The sequence below is a fragment of the Chanodichthys erythropterus genome, unplaced genomic scaffold, assembly GCF_024489055.1.
Source record: "Chanodichthys erythropterus isolate Z2021 unplaced genomic scaffold, ASM2448905v1 ctg000870_np12, whole genome shotgun sequence".
In the NCBI taxonomy this organism is placed as follows: Eukaryota; Metazoa; Chordata; class Actinopteri; order Cypriniformes; family Xenocyprididae; genus Chanodichthys; species Chanodichthys erythropterus.
In genome coordinates this window covers 65967-83233 of record NW_027125668.1, presented here as the reverse complement: position 1 = coordinate 83233, position 17267 = coordinate 65967, and the positions used below count along the sequence as shown (strand labels likewise).

Genomic DNA, 17267 nt, shown 5'->3' with positions numbered 1-17267 from the left:
TAACATTGTGATTTTTTTTTATCTAACTGTAATAAAGGATATTTGTGTAAGGTAAAACTCATCCACTGATGAGAAACAGTAAAACTACGTCTCTGTTTCTCTCTCTATATATATCATGAAAATCAGTTTATCATGAACACGAATTCAGTCTCTGGAGAGTTATGATGAACTTTTCAACTCAAGTCAATTGAATCAAATATTTAGAGAAATGATTCAGTGAATCACGACTCGTGCTGCTCAAACATGAACGAGAATCCAACAAACACTAACAAACTAACTTATCATGTTTTCATCAAAAAGTAATCATTTAAATATAATATATAATTCTTTAAATACCAAATGTAGATCATAAACTTCTAAATATGAAGTGTTTAATTTACAGTGTTAGTTTTGAGTGTTTTTAACAGGTTATTTAAGACTATTAACTCTTGTTATTCTTTTCTTACAGATGGAGTTTATTAAAGAGGAGACTGACGATATGAAGATAATTATTAAAGATGAGACTGAAGACATGAAGACTGAAGATATTGAGGAACAAACAGGTTGGTTTTATTCTCATCGTTTTATTGATCCTAAAATGTCCAGCTCTACAGAAATAAAAAGATATTTTGTGCAACTATTATCATAACATCTACTTCTGAATAGAGAACAATGAAAAACAAAAAACTTTGAGCATCTTAATGCTCAAACGTGCTTTATTTACATTTTAACATACCTGAACATAAACAGCAGTAATTGAACATTAAATCAAGCAAAAGAATTTTTTTTATAAATAATAATTTAATGTGTGTACGTGTGTGTGTGCATCATATGGAGGGAAAGTCAGCAGGACAAGTGTGTAAAACATTTTGAACAGAGTGAACTGATAATATTTGATGAAACCAGTGAAAATATTCACCTTGTCATTTGTGGTACAGGAAATCAATAAGCGCTGATAGATGAAATGGTGTGAAAATTACATGTTGAGACAAAATGATCATGGTTATCATTTTAATGTTCTGTAAAAGTTCTGATACAAACTGAAATAAGTTCAGTTAAACTAACAAATTAAATCAGCAGCACTGGATTTGTGTGAATAAACATTAAAGGGAAAGTTGACCCAAAAATGAAAATTCTGCTGTCATCCCAGAAACCCATATGAGGGACATGGGTCATTGTCGGACATGGGTCATTGTTATGTGCTCATAAATATAGAATTTATGTGTAACTCCTAAATGCAATGAGATATTTTTACCAAGCTTGACGCACTGTATGTATGGGCTCACTGTGAGGACACATAAAAAAAATGGTTGTGCTATAATTAAACAAAACCCTGAAATTTGCTTTTTCTACAGTACCATTGTACCTTGAGAAACAAAAAACGTAACTGCAAAATGACCAAAAATGATCTGAAGCCGTAACTCTGCAATGGTTTTGCATGTTGACACCAAACTGTGTGTCATTGTTATATAGGCAAACTGACCACATCGATTAACTAACAGTGCCACCTACTGGTCAAACACAAACGGCAATTTATTTTGTTACTTTATTTTAAGATGACGATTACATTGTAATCACTCAAAGAAGAACTGAATAATTTTTAAAGGATTAGTTCACTTCAGAATTAAATTTTCCTGATAATTTTAACTACATTTGGTTACTACAGAAAGTGGGGTTAAGGTTTGGTTTAATTTCATAATTAAGCATTATTAACTCATTACTATAGTGTGTAACTACATACGCTTTTAAATGTGATTTGAATAGGATTTCAAACCACACACATGATTGTAACTTGAAATGGATTTGTATGAATTGCATTTCATGTGATTTATTTATTTATTTTGCAGTTCACACTTGCTAAATCTGATTTCAATCAGATATGCACAAAAATCAGATTTGGTTTGATGGTGTGAATGTAGCCCAAGACTTTGTTGATGTAAAATTACGAACAGATTTTTTTGATATCTCGATCGCTGTTACCATGGCACAGGATTTGTTTGAAATTTGGGGTGTTTTCACACCTGTGGATCGCTTGTTTTGTTCCGAAACAGGGACTAAATTTGTTACAATGTTACTTTTTTTTCTTGGTTCGGTTCGCTTTCACATGGCAAAATTTCAAAGCGTGCCAAAATGCGTTGGAGTAAGTCACATGGGAGTAAAACTGTCCTCTTATTGGTCAGAATTTTCTCTGCGTCATCCATCAAAATAATGATTGACAAAGTTCGCTCCATGAGTTTATTGTAGCTTTATTTGTAACTGTCGAGACACACACAAACACTTTACTCGTCAACTCTCCCATGCAGTTAATTCATATTTGCTGCGGCAAATTCAAACCCGCGCTCTTTCTCTCTCTCCATCTCTGGATTTCCCAGCGCTGTCTAGTAGGCGACCTGTTGTCCGTGTGTCTGTCGAGAGAGACCATTTGAATTTTATATTAAAGCAGAAGGCAGGGAATTGAGACTTCGTCGGGACAGCATTCTCGCACGGAGAAGTGTAATTACACACCAGAGGCGATGCGTTGGCTTTCAGATAATGTAAATAATGTGCTCACTCACAGAATCAGACATTACTGATTTTTATATAATATTTTCCGTTGTGAAAATGATATAATTTGGTTGGTTGGTCCGTTAACTGGGTCGGTTGCTTTCACATCTCAAGCGCAGGTGTGAAAGCACCCTTAGATCAGGGGTTTTCTACCTGTGGGGCCCCTAGGGGGTGCGAGCACCCGATTTTACTGTCAAATGCGGTAGTCATCCACTAGAGGGTGCAATTTCACTATTCTCCCAGCTAATCAATGGCTATAGTTACAGCAGGTTTGGCGCAACTGAATTTGAGTAAAAACATCTCAAAACAAATGGACTGGTGGCTTGTAAAATCAGAAATATCAGATTTATAAAAACTGGAATTAAACGGTTATTTCACCCAAAAATGAAAATTGTGTCATTAATTACTGCCTCATGCCGTCCCACACCCGCAAGACCTTCATTAATCTTCAGAACACAAATGAAGATATTTTAGTTGTTGAAATCTGATGGCTCAGTGAGGCCTGCATAGGGAGCAATGACACTTCCTCTCTCAAGATCCATAAAGGTACTACAATCATATTTAAATTGGTCCATGTGAGTACAGTGGTTCAATATTAATATTATAAAGCGAAAGACGAGAATATATTTGTAGCGCCAAAAAAAAATGTAGCTTCAGACTCGATCGGAATCGGACAGTACCTCCCGATCAGGGAGGCCAAGTATCACATGGCCAACATCACAATAGTTAATATGGTTTGTTTAAAATAGCAACGTGGAATACAGACAGAGTTCAGATAATGTATGTTTCAGTCGATGGATGCGCAAAACGTTACAACCTTTGATAATCAGAAAGCGTGGACAAAACAGTCACTCTTTGTAAACTGTTAACTACGAGTGCAGTCTGCTCTAATGTCCAGTCATTTACGCCGTCATCACCCGGGTGTTGACACACGTTGCTGCGTTGCTGTCTGTATTTAAACTAACTCGTTTCCAAGCCTTGCTGATTTAAACCTTAAAGAACAAGACGCGAAAGAGAACTCGCACGACGCTGTGAGAAGATTTCTGTGCGCTCATCCCGAAGCGCGCACACGCTTATTCCAGTCAGCGCGCAAATACTGAGTTCTCTTTCCGTGCCTTGCGCTTCGGCAACAATGACCACATTCATACAAAAGTGTGTCAACATACCCGTCCTCGCCGGTATCCTAGCAAACATAGTCGGTTATGTCTTAAGTGAACGTATATTAACCGAGAAAGACAGCGCATGTGGAACAGTAGGCTATATGTACTGGATCGTGCATGTCTTAAAGGGGAAAACAACTATTCCTGCTGCCTGCTGTATTTAATGTTAAATCAAACAACAAAATAACAAGAAAATTACTCACTGCTCTTGACTGAATGGTTTTTGTAACTTCAATAATGATTAATCTTTATTTATTTTATACAGTAAAGATAATATGCAGTGATATTTTATATTTGATTACTATTTGAAAACCAAATACCTGAAAAACCTGAAAAGCACTGTTCCTGGATCTGTTTTTTTATACTTCTTTATTCTTTTTTCTCGAGGGCAAAAAAACGTGATCGGGACATCCCTATTATTTAGTGATGGCCGATTTCAAACCACTGCTTCAGGAAAGCTTCGGAGCATAAATGAATCAATGTATGTCGAATCTGCTGTTCGTAGCGCCAAAGTCACGTGATTTCAGCCGTTGGCAGTTTGACACATGATCCAAATCACAACAGAGCTTGTTGAGAACATATCCACATCGCTATGATCAGATGCTTTCTTTATGCTACCACCACTTTCATTTTTTGTTGTCTGTTTATTTTGTTATTGAGAGAAAAACGTGCCAGTACTTATCACATTCTATCAAACACCTCTCAGGAGTGCGGATGGCATTGGCAGATTCAGTGAGTTTCCAGAGTTTTGGATTATATAACATGGTCCTATTTTGCAAACAACTGACTCTTGTCAATCTGATGCTAAAGCCCCCGGGTATACTTCACTTTCCGCGCCCTGTCGTGTCCGCACATCCTTCAAAGTATACTAAATGGATGCGGATGCGGATGCGTGCAGATGACCCGAGTTCGACACATGCGCAATACAAATTTTTCTATACTCTTTACCAGACTTGTTTCATCAATGGGACATTCGTCGGGCAGGATCGGAGAAGAAAAATAGTGCATCCACCATTGTAACATAGTTCAGAAGATACACCAAGATAACAGGAATCAAAAATGATGGAAGAAGAGCATGCCTCTTGAGTTTACTCTTCTTGTTTTTGAATCGCTCTTTTTACTCATTCTTCTTCGACTGCACATTGTGCTCAGTACTGTGCGTATTGTCACTTAGTGGACTCTTCTTTCCTGCTTGCGTTGTTGCACGAGCACCGTCCGCACGGAGTATACCTGGGAGCTTAACGCTATTGATGCACCTAGCGCTTCTCCGGCTATGTGTCAGTTTACGTTCTGAGATAACGCTGACATCTGGCGGTTGGGTTTATAAGCACAATAGCACAATTTGACTTGCTGTGGAACAAATAATAGATTAATAAGACCAAAGATTGCCGTTTTATATGTACTCAAATTGAATTATGTCTCATGTTTAACCACTATAAGTGTCAGTGGTAAATCCCGAAGCACTGCCCGAGATGAAGCTGTTCTCTGCGCTTACATGAAAGCCCCTGAATGGCCGCTGATGCCCTGGAGCTCGCATCTCTCAAAAACATCTAAATTAATTGTAAAAATAGGCGCTATTATTAAATATAAGTCACATATATATATATATAATGTATGTATATGTATGTATATATATATATATGTATGTATGTATGTATATATATATATATGTATGTATGTATGTATGTATGTATGTATATATATATGTATGTATATGTATGTATGTATATATATATATATGTATATATATATATGTATGTATATGTATGTATGTATATGTATGTATGTATGTATATGTATGTATATATATATGTATGTATGTATATGTATGTATGTATATGTATGTATATATATGTATGTATATGTATGTATATATATGTATGTATATGTATGTATGTATATGTATGTATATGTATGTATGTATATGTATGTATATGTATGTATGTATATGTATGTATATGTGTATGTATATGTATGTATATATATGTATGTATATATATGTATGTATATGTATGTATATATATGTATGTATATATATGTATGTATATGTATGTATATATATGTATGTATATATATGTATATATATGTGTATGTATATATGTATGTATGTATGTGTGTATATATATATATGTATATATATATGTATATATATGTGTGTGTGTGTGTGTGTGTGTGTATATATATATATATATATATATATATATTTATGTGTGTGTGTGTATATATATATATATATATATATATATATATAATGTATGGATTATGCAGAGCCGGTCAGCAGCCTAGGAATTAAGTCCTACCATGATGTACAGGGTACAACAGGCCATATTTTATTCCTTTAGCCCCTTAAGCCGAGTTCAGACTGCACGATTTTCAAAAGTAGTCGGGTCACTGTTCTTTTCACACTGCATGACTATCTTGGCCAGCATTCAGTCGTTGCTGTGTTCAAACTGCACGATTGGGATCGGAGACAGAAGGTTTCACACTGTGTGACTTTACAATAGGAAGAATCGCCGACAACTCTGTCTGGCACGCAAACTACGTATCTACAACCAAACACACGTGAGACGTGACAAGGAAACAATGCGATATCACGCGTTCAAGACCGGAGTTCTCATGTGAGACTGGCCCTGCGTTTCAAGAATCAGCTCCCTAGCTCCCTAGGTAGTGAATTCAGTATATAATGAAAGTGAATGTGGCTGATACCCTCATCAGTGCCCTGAAGCTACTGAACTAGGGAGCTGATTGAGACACACGGTGGGATTATTATTAAAAATAGTAGCCCGCAAGGAAAGCTTGAAATATGAATTGCCTGTGTGCTGATTTGCAAAAAGCAGAAAACAACATAAATAAAAGAAGAATATGTGGAGGAGGACATGTTTGGAGAGACTGTGGATTGTGTGTTCTGCAAAGACAGTTGGAGACTAAATAAATAACTTTTCAATGTGCTGCTGTTGCGGATGGTCAAGCAAATGTTTGTGTTTTGTTTCCGTTTGATAGAATTCCCTCCCCGAACTCTCCTACGCTGCTCTGTATCTTGCTCTCTCATTGGCTGTCGGTCATCGCCGATGTAGTTTTCCAGTCAGTGAACACTTTTTCACACAGCAGGATTTTGAATCGCCGACAGGTCCAGATATTTAGCATGCCAAATATCTCACGGGTGTCGGCGAGCTGCCGTTCAAGTGCGATTCTCTCAGATCGCGTCTTTGCTCATTCACACTGGCGTGATTGTCACTCGCGTGAACGAGCACCGATTTGCCTGTGATTTCGGGCATTTGTCGGCGATTTCTCAAAACCTGTCGGCGAGCTAAAATCTGGGCTTTAGTTTCTCCCGTGGACCGTCAAGCAGTTTGCGTTGGGAAGACACCTCTGCTGGAAAGTCCGGAAAGATACTGATATGACTCCCATCAAAAGAGAGTGGGGCTTTGGTTACGGGCGAGCCGCAGTATCTTAGTCTTAATTGTATCATGATGTATCCTGGCAATCATAACTTGCGGTCTGTTGTTCACAATGGGGCCAATGCGGTGAGCTCGGTCAAGCCTTTGTCACGCGGAAAATGATCTTCTCCCGATCAGTGAAGGCAATAGGCCAGAGACAAAATTGTGTGGGGTTGCCCTTCTCGATGTTCCTCAGAAAAACCAGCTATCTTGATAATTTGTCAATGATATCTGGCCTCTAAATCCGTTACCTTGGACTTCAGAGGCACATTCTTTTGATAAACTTGCTAGAGTGCCCTCCACTGTGTCGGCTGACGAGGACGAGCCTTTTTGACAGTCTTTTTAGATTTATTTATCATCAGCATGTTAATCATGTTGAGTGATCAAATTTAGCAAGAGCAACAAAGTTTTAAATTATTCATTTCAACAAGTGTGATGGAGCTAATTGAAAACACGTCCTACACCATGAGCTGCTCTCTAGCGCTCTTTGGTATCGGGGGTATTTTACGAGTACGTGTACAAGTATATGAGCTTGGTATCGGCCCAATACTGGTGTACATCCCTACTGAAAACCCCTGATTTAGATCATGTTGAGGTTTTATGTGTAATCATGGGAGCTGATTAATTATTGTTTATGGTCATGATGCGTGGCACATATTCAAGCATTTAAAAAAGTCCTTTTATAGTTTATTTTATAAAAAACTGACAACTGACTACAGGTCGGCTCCATAGTAGATTTCAAGCAATCAAGAGCTTAGAGAGTTACATGTAAAGTACTAGACAGATTCTGCTAGTATTGGACATTTACAAGTAACAGTATAACTGTAAAATGTAAGTTTTGTGCTAAGGAAAGCACATCTCATAAGTATTAATTTTTTAATTGTTTTTTTTTTTTTTAAGTTGCCAGCCATCACCAGCATTTTTGATTATTACAAAACTTTAATGACCCCAGAAGATTTTGTTGTATGAATAGCTGAACATGCAATATGTCAAGAAAAATAACACAGATGATTGCATTAGTTTGCATGTACTTGATCAAAGCTTTTATCGCTTCTTCCTGCTGCTGCTGCTTCTGTGTTTTGATCAGGAGGTTTTGTACTGATTCAGATAAGTAAAAGCACCCCTACCGTATACCAGGAAAATTCTGTCAATGGTGGAAAGTTTTGTGTCAAATTATTCTCAAAATGTGTCTTAAACCAAAATTAAGGGTGTACTCACACTTGTGAGCACTTTTGACCCTCAAAGTCTAGTTTGTTTGGCTAGTGTGATTGCTCCGTACCATGCCCTGGCCCGCTTGAAGAGATTAGGCTCGGAACGGCTGTAGTGAGATCGCTAACCGTGCCGCAGTAGTGTGTGCTATGTCTGACATCATTACAATGACAAATATCTTCTATTACTAATAGCATAGTTGACTTTTCAATTAACTTAATTAATTCAAGTATATTTAGGTTTATAACAGTTCTGGTTCTCGCCTTATTGGTGAACAGGAATAGTAGTCTGCAAATTTCTCTATCAATGTCAGCTCTCCTCTAACAAGCTGATGATCTTAACCAGATGTGAAAAATACAGGAGACATACAAAATGTGCAGTGGTGGGTCCCTGTGGACCAGGTTTGAAAACCACTGGTGTATTGAGTATAAGATCTATAGACGGTATGGGCAACTCTGGTTCGGGAGGGACACTATTCTGAAGAGTTTAGCTCCATCCTTGATCAAATACACCTGCAAAATTTAACCCAACCCCAATATTTAACCCTTATTCTTGAGGACTGCTTGAAAATTACAGGCACATGTATTTAAATAGAGATAAAACCGAACTATGCAGGTCCTCCAGGACCAAAGCTGCCCATCCCTGATCCATAGGGTATGGTATAGATCAGGGGTGTCCAACCCTGCTCCTGGAGAGTTACCGTCTTGCAGACTTCAGTCCCAACCCTGCTCCAACACACCTGCTGTAATTATCAAGGAACCCTGAAAATCCTGATTAGCTGGTTCAGGTGTGTTTGATTGGAATTGGACCTGAAATCTGCAGGATGGTAGCTCTTCAGGAACAGGTTTGGACACCCCTGGTATAGATCATACATGTTGTCAGTTTTGATGCTTTAAATGTCTAAATTGTTTTGTCTATTTTTGTTCTAGACCTAACAGCACTGAGAGAGGCTAGCCATGAACTTAATGAAAGGGAAGAAGAGAAAGAACATTATGATAAACATGATTTTATGACTGGGGAAAGGTCAACGCTGGCTAAAAAGACTTCCTCACTAAAAAGAGTTCAAAAGACAGGAACTAAAAGATATTTCACCTGCCAACAGTGTGGAAAGAGTTTTGATCGACATAAAAACCTTCAAGTCCACTTGAGAATTCACACTGGAGAGAAACCCTTTTCTTGCCGGCAATGTGGAAAGAGCTTCAGTCAAAAGGGAAGCCTTAAAGTCCACATGAGAACTCACACTGGAGAAAAACCTTACACCTGCCAACTGTGTGGAAAGGGTTACATTCAAAAAGGAAACCTTGAAGTTCACATGAAAATTCACAATGTAGAGAGTCCGTTCGCCTGCGTACAGTGTGGACAGAGTTTCAGTGAAAAAGGAAAACTTGAAATCCACTTGAGAATTCACAAAGGAGAAAAGCCTTACACCTGTCAAGAGTGTGGAAAGAGTTTCAAACAAAAAGGAAGCCTTAAATACCACATGCAAATTCACACTGGAGAAAAGCCTTACATCTGCCAACAATGTGGAAAGAGTTTCAGTGAGAAAGGTAACCTTACAGCACACATGAGAATTCACACTGGAGAAAAGCGTCATACCTGTCAAGAGTGTGGAAAGAGTTTCAGTCATAAAGGACACCTTGTAGTCCACATGAGAATTCACACTGGAGAAAGCCCATTCGCCTGCCAACAGTGTGGAAAGAGTTTCAATGTAAAAGGAAGCCTTGAAAGACACATGAGAATTCACACTGGAGAAAAGCCTTACACCTGTCAAGAGTGTGGAAAGAGTTTCAGTCATAAAGGACACCTTGTAGTCCACATGAGAATTCACACTGGAGAAAGCCCATTCGCCTGCCAACAGTGTGGAAAGAGTTTCAATGTAAAAGGAAGCCTTGAAAGACACATGAGAATTCACACTGGAGAAAAGCCTTACACCTGCCAGCAATGTGGACAGAGTTTCAGTCAAAAAGGAGGCCTTAAAGACCACATGAGAACTCACACTGGAGAAAAGCCTTACACCTGCACTCTGTGCGGGAATGGCTTTACACGGGAACAGATCCTTAGGGAACACATGAATATTCACACTGGAGAGAAGCCTTTTACATGTGATCAGTGTGGAAAGAGTTTTGCATATAAATTGTCACTTTATTTTCACATGAGAATTCACACTGGAGAGAAGCCATACACATGTGATCAGTGTGGAAAGAGTTTCGCACATAAATCGTCACTTTATTGTCACATGAAAATTCACACTGGAGAGAAGCCATTCATGTGTGATCAGTGTGGTAAGAGTTTCAGATTAATGGGTAACCTGAAGGAGCACATGAGGATTCACTCAAAAGAGAGCTGTTTTAGACATTGTCACTCTGGAAAGAGCAGAGGTGTAAAGAGTACCTGAAAATCATACTTGAATAAAAGCACAGATACCTTATCTGCCTCATCTCCTAAATCAAACACCTGAGATTCACAACTAACTGCTAATGCACTTGCATTCATGTAAAGTAGCCTTGTTGGCAAGTTTGTGTGCGTAAAGGCAAACATAGAAGATATAATACCTACAATGCCTTTTTTATAGCAGAAACTGCTGCAGAAATATTAGGTGCCATGCAAAATGTAAGTATTGGAGTAAAACATACATTTACTTGTTTACTTGTGTCAGGTAAAGAGTAAAAGTTGCTAATATCTTGATACAAAGTAGCCAAAAAGATACTTAAGTACAGTTACTAACTGCATTTACTCAAATACTTTACACCACTGGGAAGTAGTTCCACAGACAGTCTCCGTAACTGGCAGGTTTAAAGAAAATTACCGTTGTTTGGCAAATAAATAAATAAAATTAGGGGCCGTTACAAACACATTACCAATCATGGCTTTAAACATAAAGCTTATGTTTTAATATTTTTCCACTTGCGTGAGCAACATAATATATATATTTAAAAGTATTAGTTCATACAGGGTTCCCATGGGTCGTGGAATTTTAAAATTTCTATTCCACACATTGAAAGTCAGGAAATTTTATATTTTTTGTCCAAGTCATGGAATATAAGGGATTTTAGTTTGTTGCTAAATTTATGCTAAAGCTGTCGGACAAACATCTCCTCTTATGCCACTCAAATTCTTTAAAACAAGATGGGTAGAGAATGTCCCAATTACAGAGGGAATGATCAATATATTGACGAACTTAAATATGTGAATGCAATAGAGGCAGGCAAATTCCCTAATCCTGGAAATCCTGGAACCTAATCAAACAGGTCAATTATGGATCATTTTATCAAGCCTGATATGATTGCTAATGCAAACACAGTATTAAAACTGATGTCAATAGATGGCACAGACAAAAACAATCTCATTCATGCAACTAAAATTCATGTGAGGGTTTTCTGCAGACAAAATGCTGAAGGAACTGGTGTCATCACAGAAGATTAGTGAGAAGAGAGTGCTGGAGTTCAGGATGGTTTGCAGAAAGTGCTTACTGACACTTGCAGGGAAATCACAAGAAAAATTTCCACTTGTGTGCAGCATGATCCAGGGGAGGATGGCAAGCAATAAAGATTCATCATGCATCAACAAGTTGAAAAACATCCTCAAACTGCTCACTGAGACCAAACAAGTAGAAGAAAATGAGTGCGATTGATATTCTCAAACAGTACAGGAAGTTCATCAATAAGATTGCTGAAGAGAAGGGCAGATTTCACTGACTTCAATCCTGTCACAGGTCAGGTAGATACCCTATTCTATAAAAAAGCAAGAGAAAAGGTGTACGAAACACTGTGGAATGTTGTGGCACTCCTCCTAATGCTCTTGCATGGAAATTCCGTAGAGCGAAGTTTTTCAGTCAAGGTTGAAAACATGAGGGAAAGTGTGGGTCATTTTAGGTCAGTAGGGGGAATTGATAACTCAAGGAGCAGAAAAACTAAACGTGAAAAGGAAAACTCTGATGAGATTGATGAGCTGAAGAAAAGGAGAACAGACCTCCAGGAGGATGCCTCAGCTATGGAGCAATCTGCTGATGACCTTGCATTAAAGGCACAAAGTGTAGGCAATCTTACATTGATTGCTCAGTCAAACAGTCTAACACGGTCTGCAAAACTAAATGTGAAGAATGAACTTGATCACAAACAAAAGCCTTGTGTTTAACCTCTGAAAACAATTAATTTCTGTAGAATAGTATCAGTCCATTTAACAAATAAAAGAAAAAAAGTAGTGTGTATGTGTTTAAGTTAGATTTGTAATAAAACAACTGTGAATAAGTAAATAAAGTTTGAAAAATACTGTTTGTGGCTGTTTTTCATCTGCTCAGTCCATTCATTATAGGTCATGGAAATACAGCTTTTTAGTTTGTGAAAGTCAAGGAAAAGTCAGGGAATTTGACATTTGGCTTAGAGTGGGAACCCTGTTTACATAAATATAAAGTAATGAATTTAATAAAACATTTAAACGTGACATCTATGAAATATAGAGTATACAAAGAGAATCACAATGCTGACAAGCCATGTTCAGTAACAACATTTGGATTTAAAATAAAAATAAGTAAATGTTGTGTTTGTGTTAAACAGCCTCAGATCAGTTGCGCACTGCAAACCTGGCATCTGTGAAAGCACAATAGCACGTGCTGCTCCTGCATCATACTGCAAAGGCATGATGATGGTGCGTCTCAGCTCCCCTCCGCTGGCCTTCCTGCGTTGTTAACCAACGTTTCATTTTGACAAAAATAATATCCAAAGCTTAAAACCTGAAGAATTACCTATGTGCAGACGCATCGCAATAATTTAACATGAAGAGGATTATCTGTCTGACATAGCCGCTCTCTCTGACATTAACCTCGATAAAGGTTCGCTATTAGGCGCATATTCAAGGGCAAATTCCAAATGGCATATTTGAGCCCTTGAAGGGCACTTTGAGAAAAGGACGCCATTAGTGTTTCAAACAAAAGTGAAAAACTGAATCCCTTTACTAAGGGCCTATTAGTGAAGGGTACATGCAATGGTCACTGAGAGGAAGTAATCTTATCATTTGTGGTCATGTGACCCAGCGAATACTAGTGATTTATTTTTAAACTCAGATGATGGGAGAGTTTGGGTGTGATGGTATGGGATTGTTTCTTACTGTGGTGAAGAAGCAACAAATTACACGGTTTGGTGGTTAACCACTCCACCATCCCACCCCCCAGGAATTATGGAACAGTTTCTATTTAACTCAAAAGATTACGGCTCTCACAATAACTGCAATATTGCAATACCGCACTATTGACAAGCCAGCCACAGAGTACTGCAAAAACTGCAGCAACCGTGATATTTGCATGTTTTTTAATTTTTGAAAGGTTATGTCCTTCTTGTTTCACACCTCATGCATATGTACTAAATATTAAATAAGTTAATGATAGCATAATGTGTACCATGGTGATTTGTACAGAGGTTCTGTAGATTGGTACTAAGCAAGCCTAAACAGACAGTGAATGTAAGAGAGCTCGACTGAGTGTTTTTGAATGTGTAGTTGAAGGAGCAGTTTAAAGACCCAAATTCACTGGCTGCCCCTTATCATCTGTCTTGGACACAATATTTGGCTTAGGCACTTAGTTCAAAGGCATTTTTTGAAAAATGTCATCTGGCCAGCACCGTAAAAGTAAATAATAGCCTATACCACATAAGTTACGTACGTCTCTGTTTGATGTTAGGATGACAAACGGTTTACAAGGTATTTTTGTTTTTTTGCTGGTCTGCCTCAGTGGTCTAACAGCGCTCATCAGTGTCAAAATGACTGAGATGGCCAATCAAATCAAAGCAGGCGGGCTTACCGTAGAGCATGTATTCCATAGAGCATGTATTCCGTAGAGCATGTATTCCACCAGTTTAGCATTGAAGAGAGCGAGGTGAGATGAGGTTGCTAATTATTTAATATCAGCCAATTGTTTTATGATAGAAATGTTAAATGACCTACATCTATATCTAGAGATACAAATGGTTTGAGTTCTCAAATATGGCTATTTTGAGGGATGAAAGTTGCATGTGTTCTGTAACAAAGGGGGCAGCGCGATCTCCGAGAAAGAGAGAGCGTCAATGAAAGCAGCGCATATGGTGTGTAATATAAAGACATTGTTATGTTTAGCTGTTGTAGAGACGAAGGATTCACGGACTTCCACCAGCAAACAGGTTTTATTGGTACAACGAAAGAGACAACATCCAAACATAGGTAACATTAACATTAGAAAAGACATTAGTGCTGACGAGGAGGTCCAGGTGAAGATGATCTGTGATGATGGGGAGATGGTGAGGGAAGTGAGTGCAGGTGTGGAGAACAGGAGGATTGTGGGAAATGGAGTCCGGGACACACGGGATATATGACAGTACCTCCCCCTCCCGGTAGGTGCGACCTCGCGCCATAGATGTAACAACTGAGAGGGGGGTTGGGCGTCCTGGAGACCTCACGCCAGTGCAGGGAGAGGGACGGACATCACCGGAGGTCTCCAGGACAAGTCTCTGAGCCCAGACCGGGTCCGGTGTCAGGGGCCAGGGTCAGGGTCAGGGGTCGTGGGCGGCCATGGCGGGTCAGGGGTTGACGGCGGCCATGGACTTAATAACAACATTTGTATTCTGCCTTTCAGCTGATAAAAATACTTTGTTTTTTAGTCCCTTCCAGAAAACACCATTACATCACAATGTAACATAACATGTCTTTATTTTACATGTCATTTAAATTAAATATCATTGGCATCATGCAGATAACTATTTTTGAATTAGGTGACCAGATTTCTGAAATGAAAACTGGGGACATTTCCTATTTTAGGTGAACAAAAATCTCATTTGTTACTATCTATTTAAAAAACAGGGACAATACATTTTTTAATGTTTTTGTTTTTAATTGTTGTGGGTTCCTTATAGGCTATTATTACATGAATAATTATGATTTAGTTTTATTATTAGGAATTTTTGCTCTGGTTTAAATACAACCAAAAAAACTTTTACACGATTAATAGTAACCACTGTGAAAGCAGTTCTAAACAATACTGTTATAGCCTAACATTCGTGTGACTTTACAAAAACATATTACATTTCAAAAATAAAACATAAATAGGCCTATAAGAAGATAAATATTTAACAAATATGTTTTAACATTATTGAATTTAATATTTTAATTTTCACATGCTGTTTTTAGCTACTGTACAGAAATTAGGCTACAACTGTTTTAACTTTTAACTAATTTTAACTATTATTTTGCATTTTAGAATTATTTTAAGCACAAAGTATGTGTATTATTTTATTTTATTTTTTATTTATTCATATCTGAGTGTACCTTCACCATGTAGTTAAGAGGAAATTGACTGCAGAACTTTTTTGGACGTTTAAAATTGTGCAAAACAATCTCGCACCCTGTTGAGGCCCTGTTATAAAACATACAAACAGTTTGAATAGTTAGTATGTTGCTAACCTTGAAACTGATAACGATGTTTATTTTGATAATTGACGATAATGGCGCTTTGCTCAGGTCCAGATCCAGATTACGTTCCTCATGAAGTAGCGGCGCGTACACGCGCGACCAAGTGTAGCTGCATAGCCCCTCTGTTGGAGAACATGATCACTACACAATTGCTCCAGCAGGCTGCTGTATGCTCGTCGGAACAGACTGAAGAAAATGCGGGACATTTTCTCAATATGCGACGTGCGGAACAAAGAGTTAAATTGCTGTGCGGTACAATGCAAAGCGGGACGGGTGGTCACCCTAATCAGGGTAGATGCCCAGTGGTGGCGGTAACCCCCTGCCTTAGGTTGTCCCCTGTCTGGCCAAAGAGGATCTTACCCGTCATTGAGAAATCACCTCATGCACACTGGTTACCGCTCTTTCCCATCATGAAATCTCTGACAGTTTTCTTCAACAGTATCAGGTGTTTTCTGGAACTTAGGAAAGGTGTATTCATGATGATAATGTTCAAACAGGGAGACAGGATAATAACAGCAATATTTAATCACTAAAATCCATTAGACATCTTCAAAGCAGCAACATATCAGTGCTGAGATTATACTTAGTGAATTTAGTTCTCACAATCGTCCATTCAGTGTGATGTTCTGCTACATCTGTGACCGGAGCCATCGGCCCTGTATCATGGTGGAGACTAATGATTGGAAAAAAAGTTACTGGTCATTACTAGTCAAAAATGTCACTTCTATCAGTCAAGGTCTGTATTTAAAGACCTCTTTAAATTCATTGAGTTTTACTTTGTCAAATTTAACAACAAATTGCCCTCAAATGGCACTCATTTCTTTTAACATCCCTATATGATTTTCTTTTGGAGCATTGTGCTCTACTATAAATAGCTTTTTACCTCATAAGTTTAGATAGCAGCATTTAGCTGACTTTGAATGAGACAGACAGACTCTTAGGCATTCAGGGCTTATGCATTTTCATAGACTTTAACATAATTTCATTCATCTAACTTTAAACTCTAGCCCAGCTTAACACTTATGTCAAATGACATGCATATTCAAATAAACAATTTTAAAAGGAATTCCATAAGATTTCAATATTATCTTATTTTTATCTATTGTTCTTTTCTTAAGACAAAAACAATAAAGATGTTAAAGATAAAACTGTCTCAGTTCATGATAAAATGTAATTCATTTGACTTAACAAGTGTTCATGAATGGAATTCCATCAGAAATTATATTTTCATAACATTACTCTTATTAATCATTTATTGCTGAATTGGTTGATATCGATGGTTGATAATTCACTCTATACATGGGCTGCTTCACTGCATTATGTGAGAAATCAGTGTTCTGTATAAAAAGAAGCACTTCAGAAGTAGAAATTGCATTTATCAGACACAATGCAGAGAGAAACGCAACAGCAGTCGGTGACAAGCCGGTTACATTGACACTGTCACTCCTCGTGTTCGCTGGATTTCAGGAGAGCCAGGGGAAAACACAGTATTATACACAAACCTGTA

General features: G+C 38.0%; 1 protein-coding gene across 1 annotated transcript; it reads left to right on the top strand.

Moving 5' to 3' along the window:
• The first annotated feature begins 448 nt into the window (after positions 1 to 448).
• LOC137016394 (oocyte zinc finger protein XlCOF6-like) lies at positions 449 to 10866 on the top strand. Its single transcript, XM_067380779.1, has 2 exons — positions 449 to 542; positions 9259 to 10866. Exons 1-2 carry the CDS (start codon positions 449 to 451, stop codon positions 10722 to 10724), a joined length of 1560 nt encoding a protein of 519 aa, XP_067236880.1. The 3' UTR covers positions 10725 to 10866.
• Positions 10867 to 17267: the final 6401 nt, after the last annotated feature.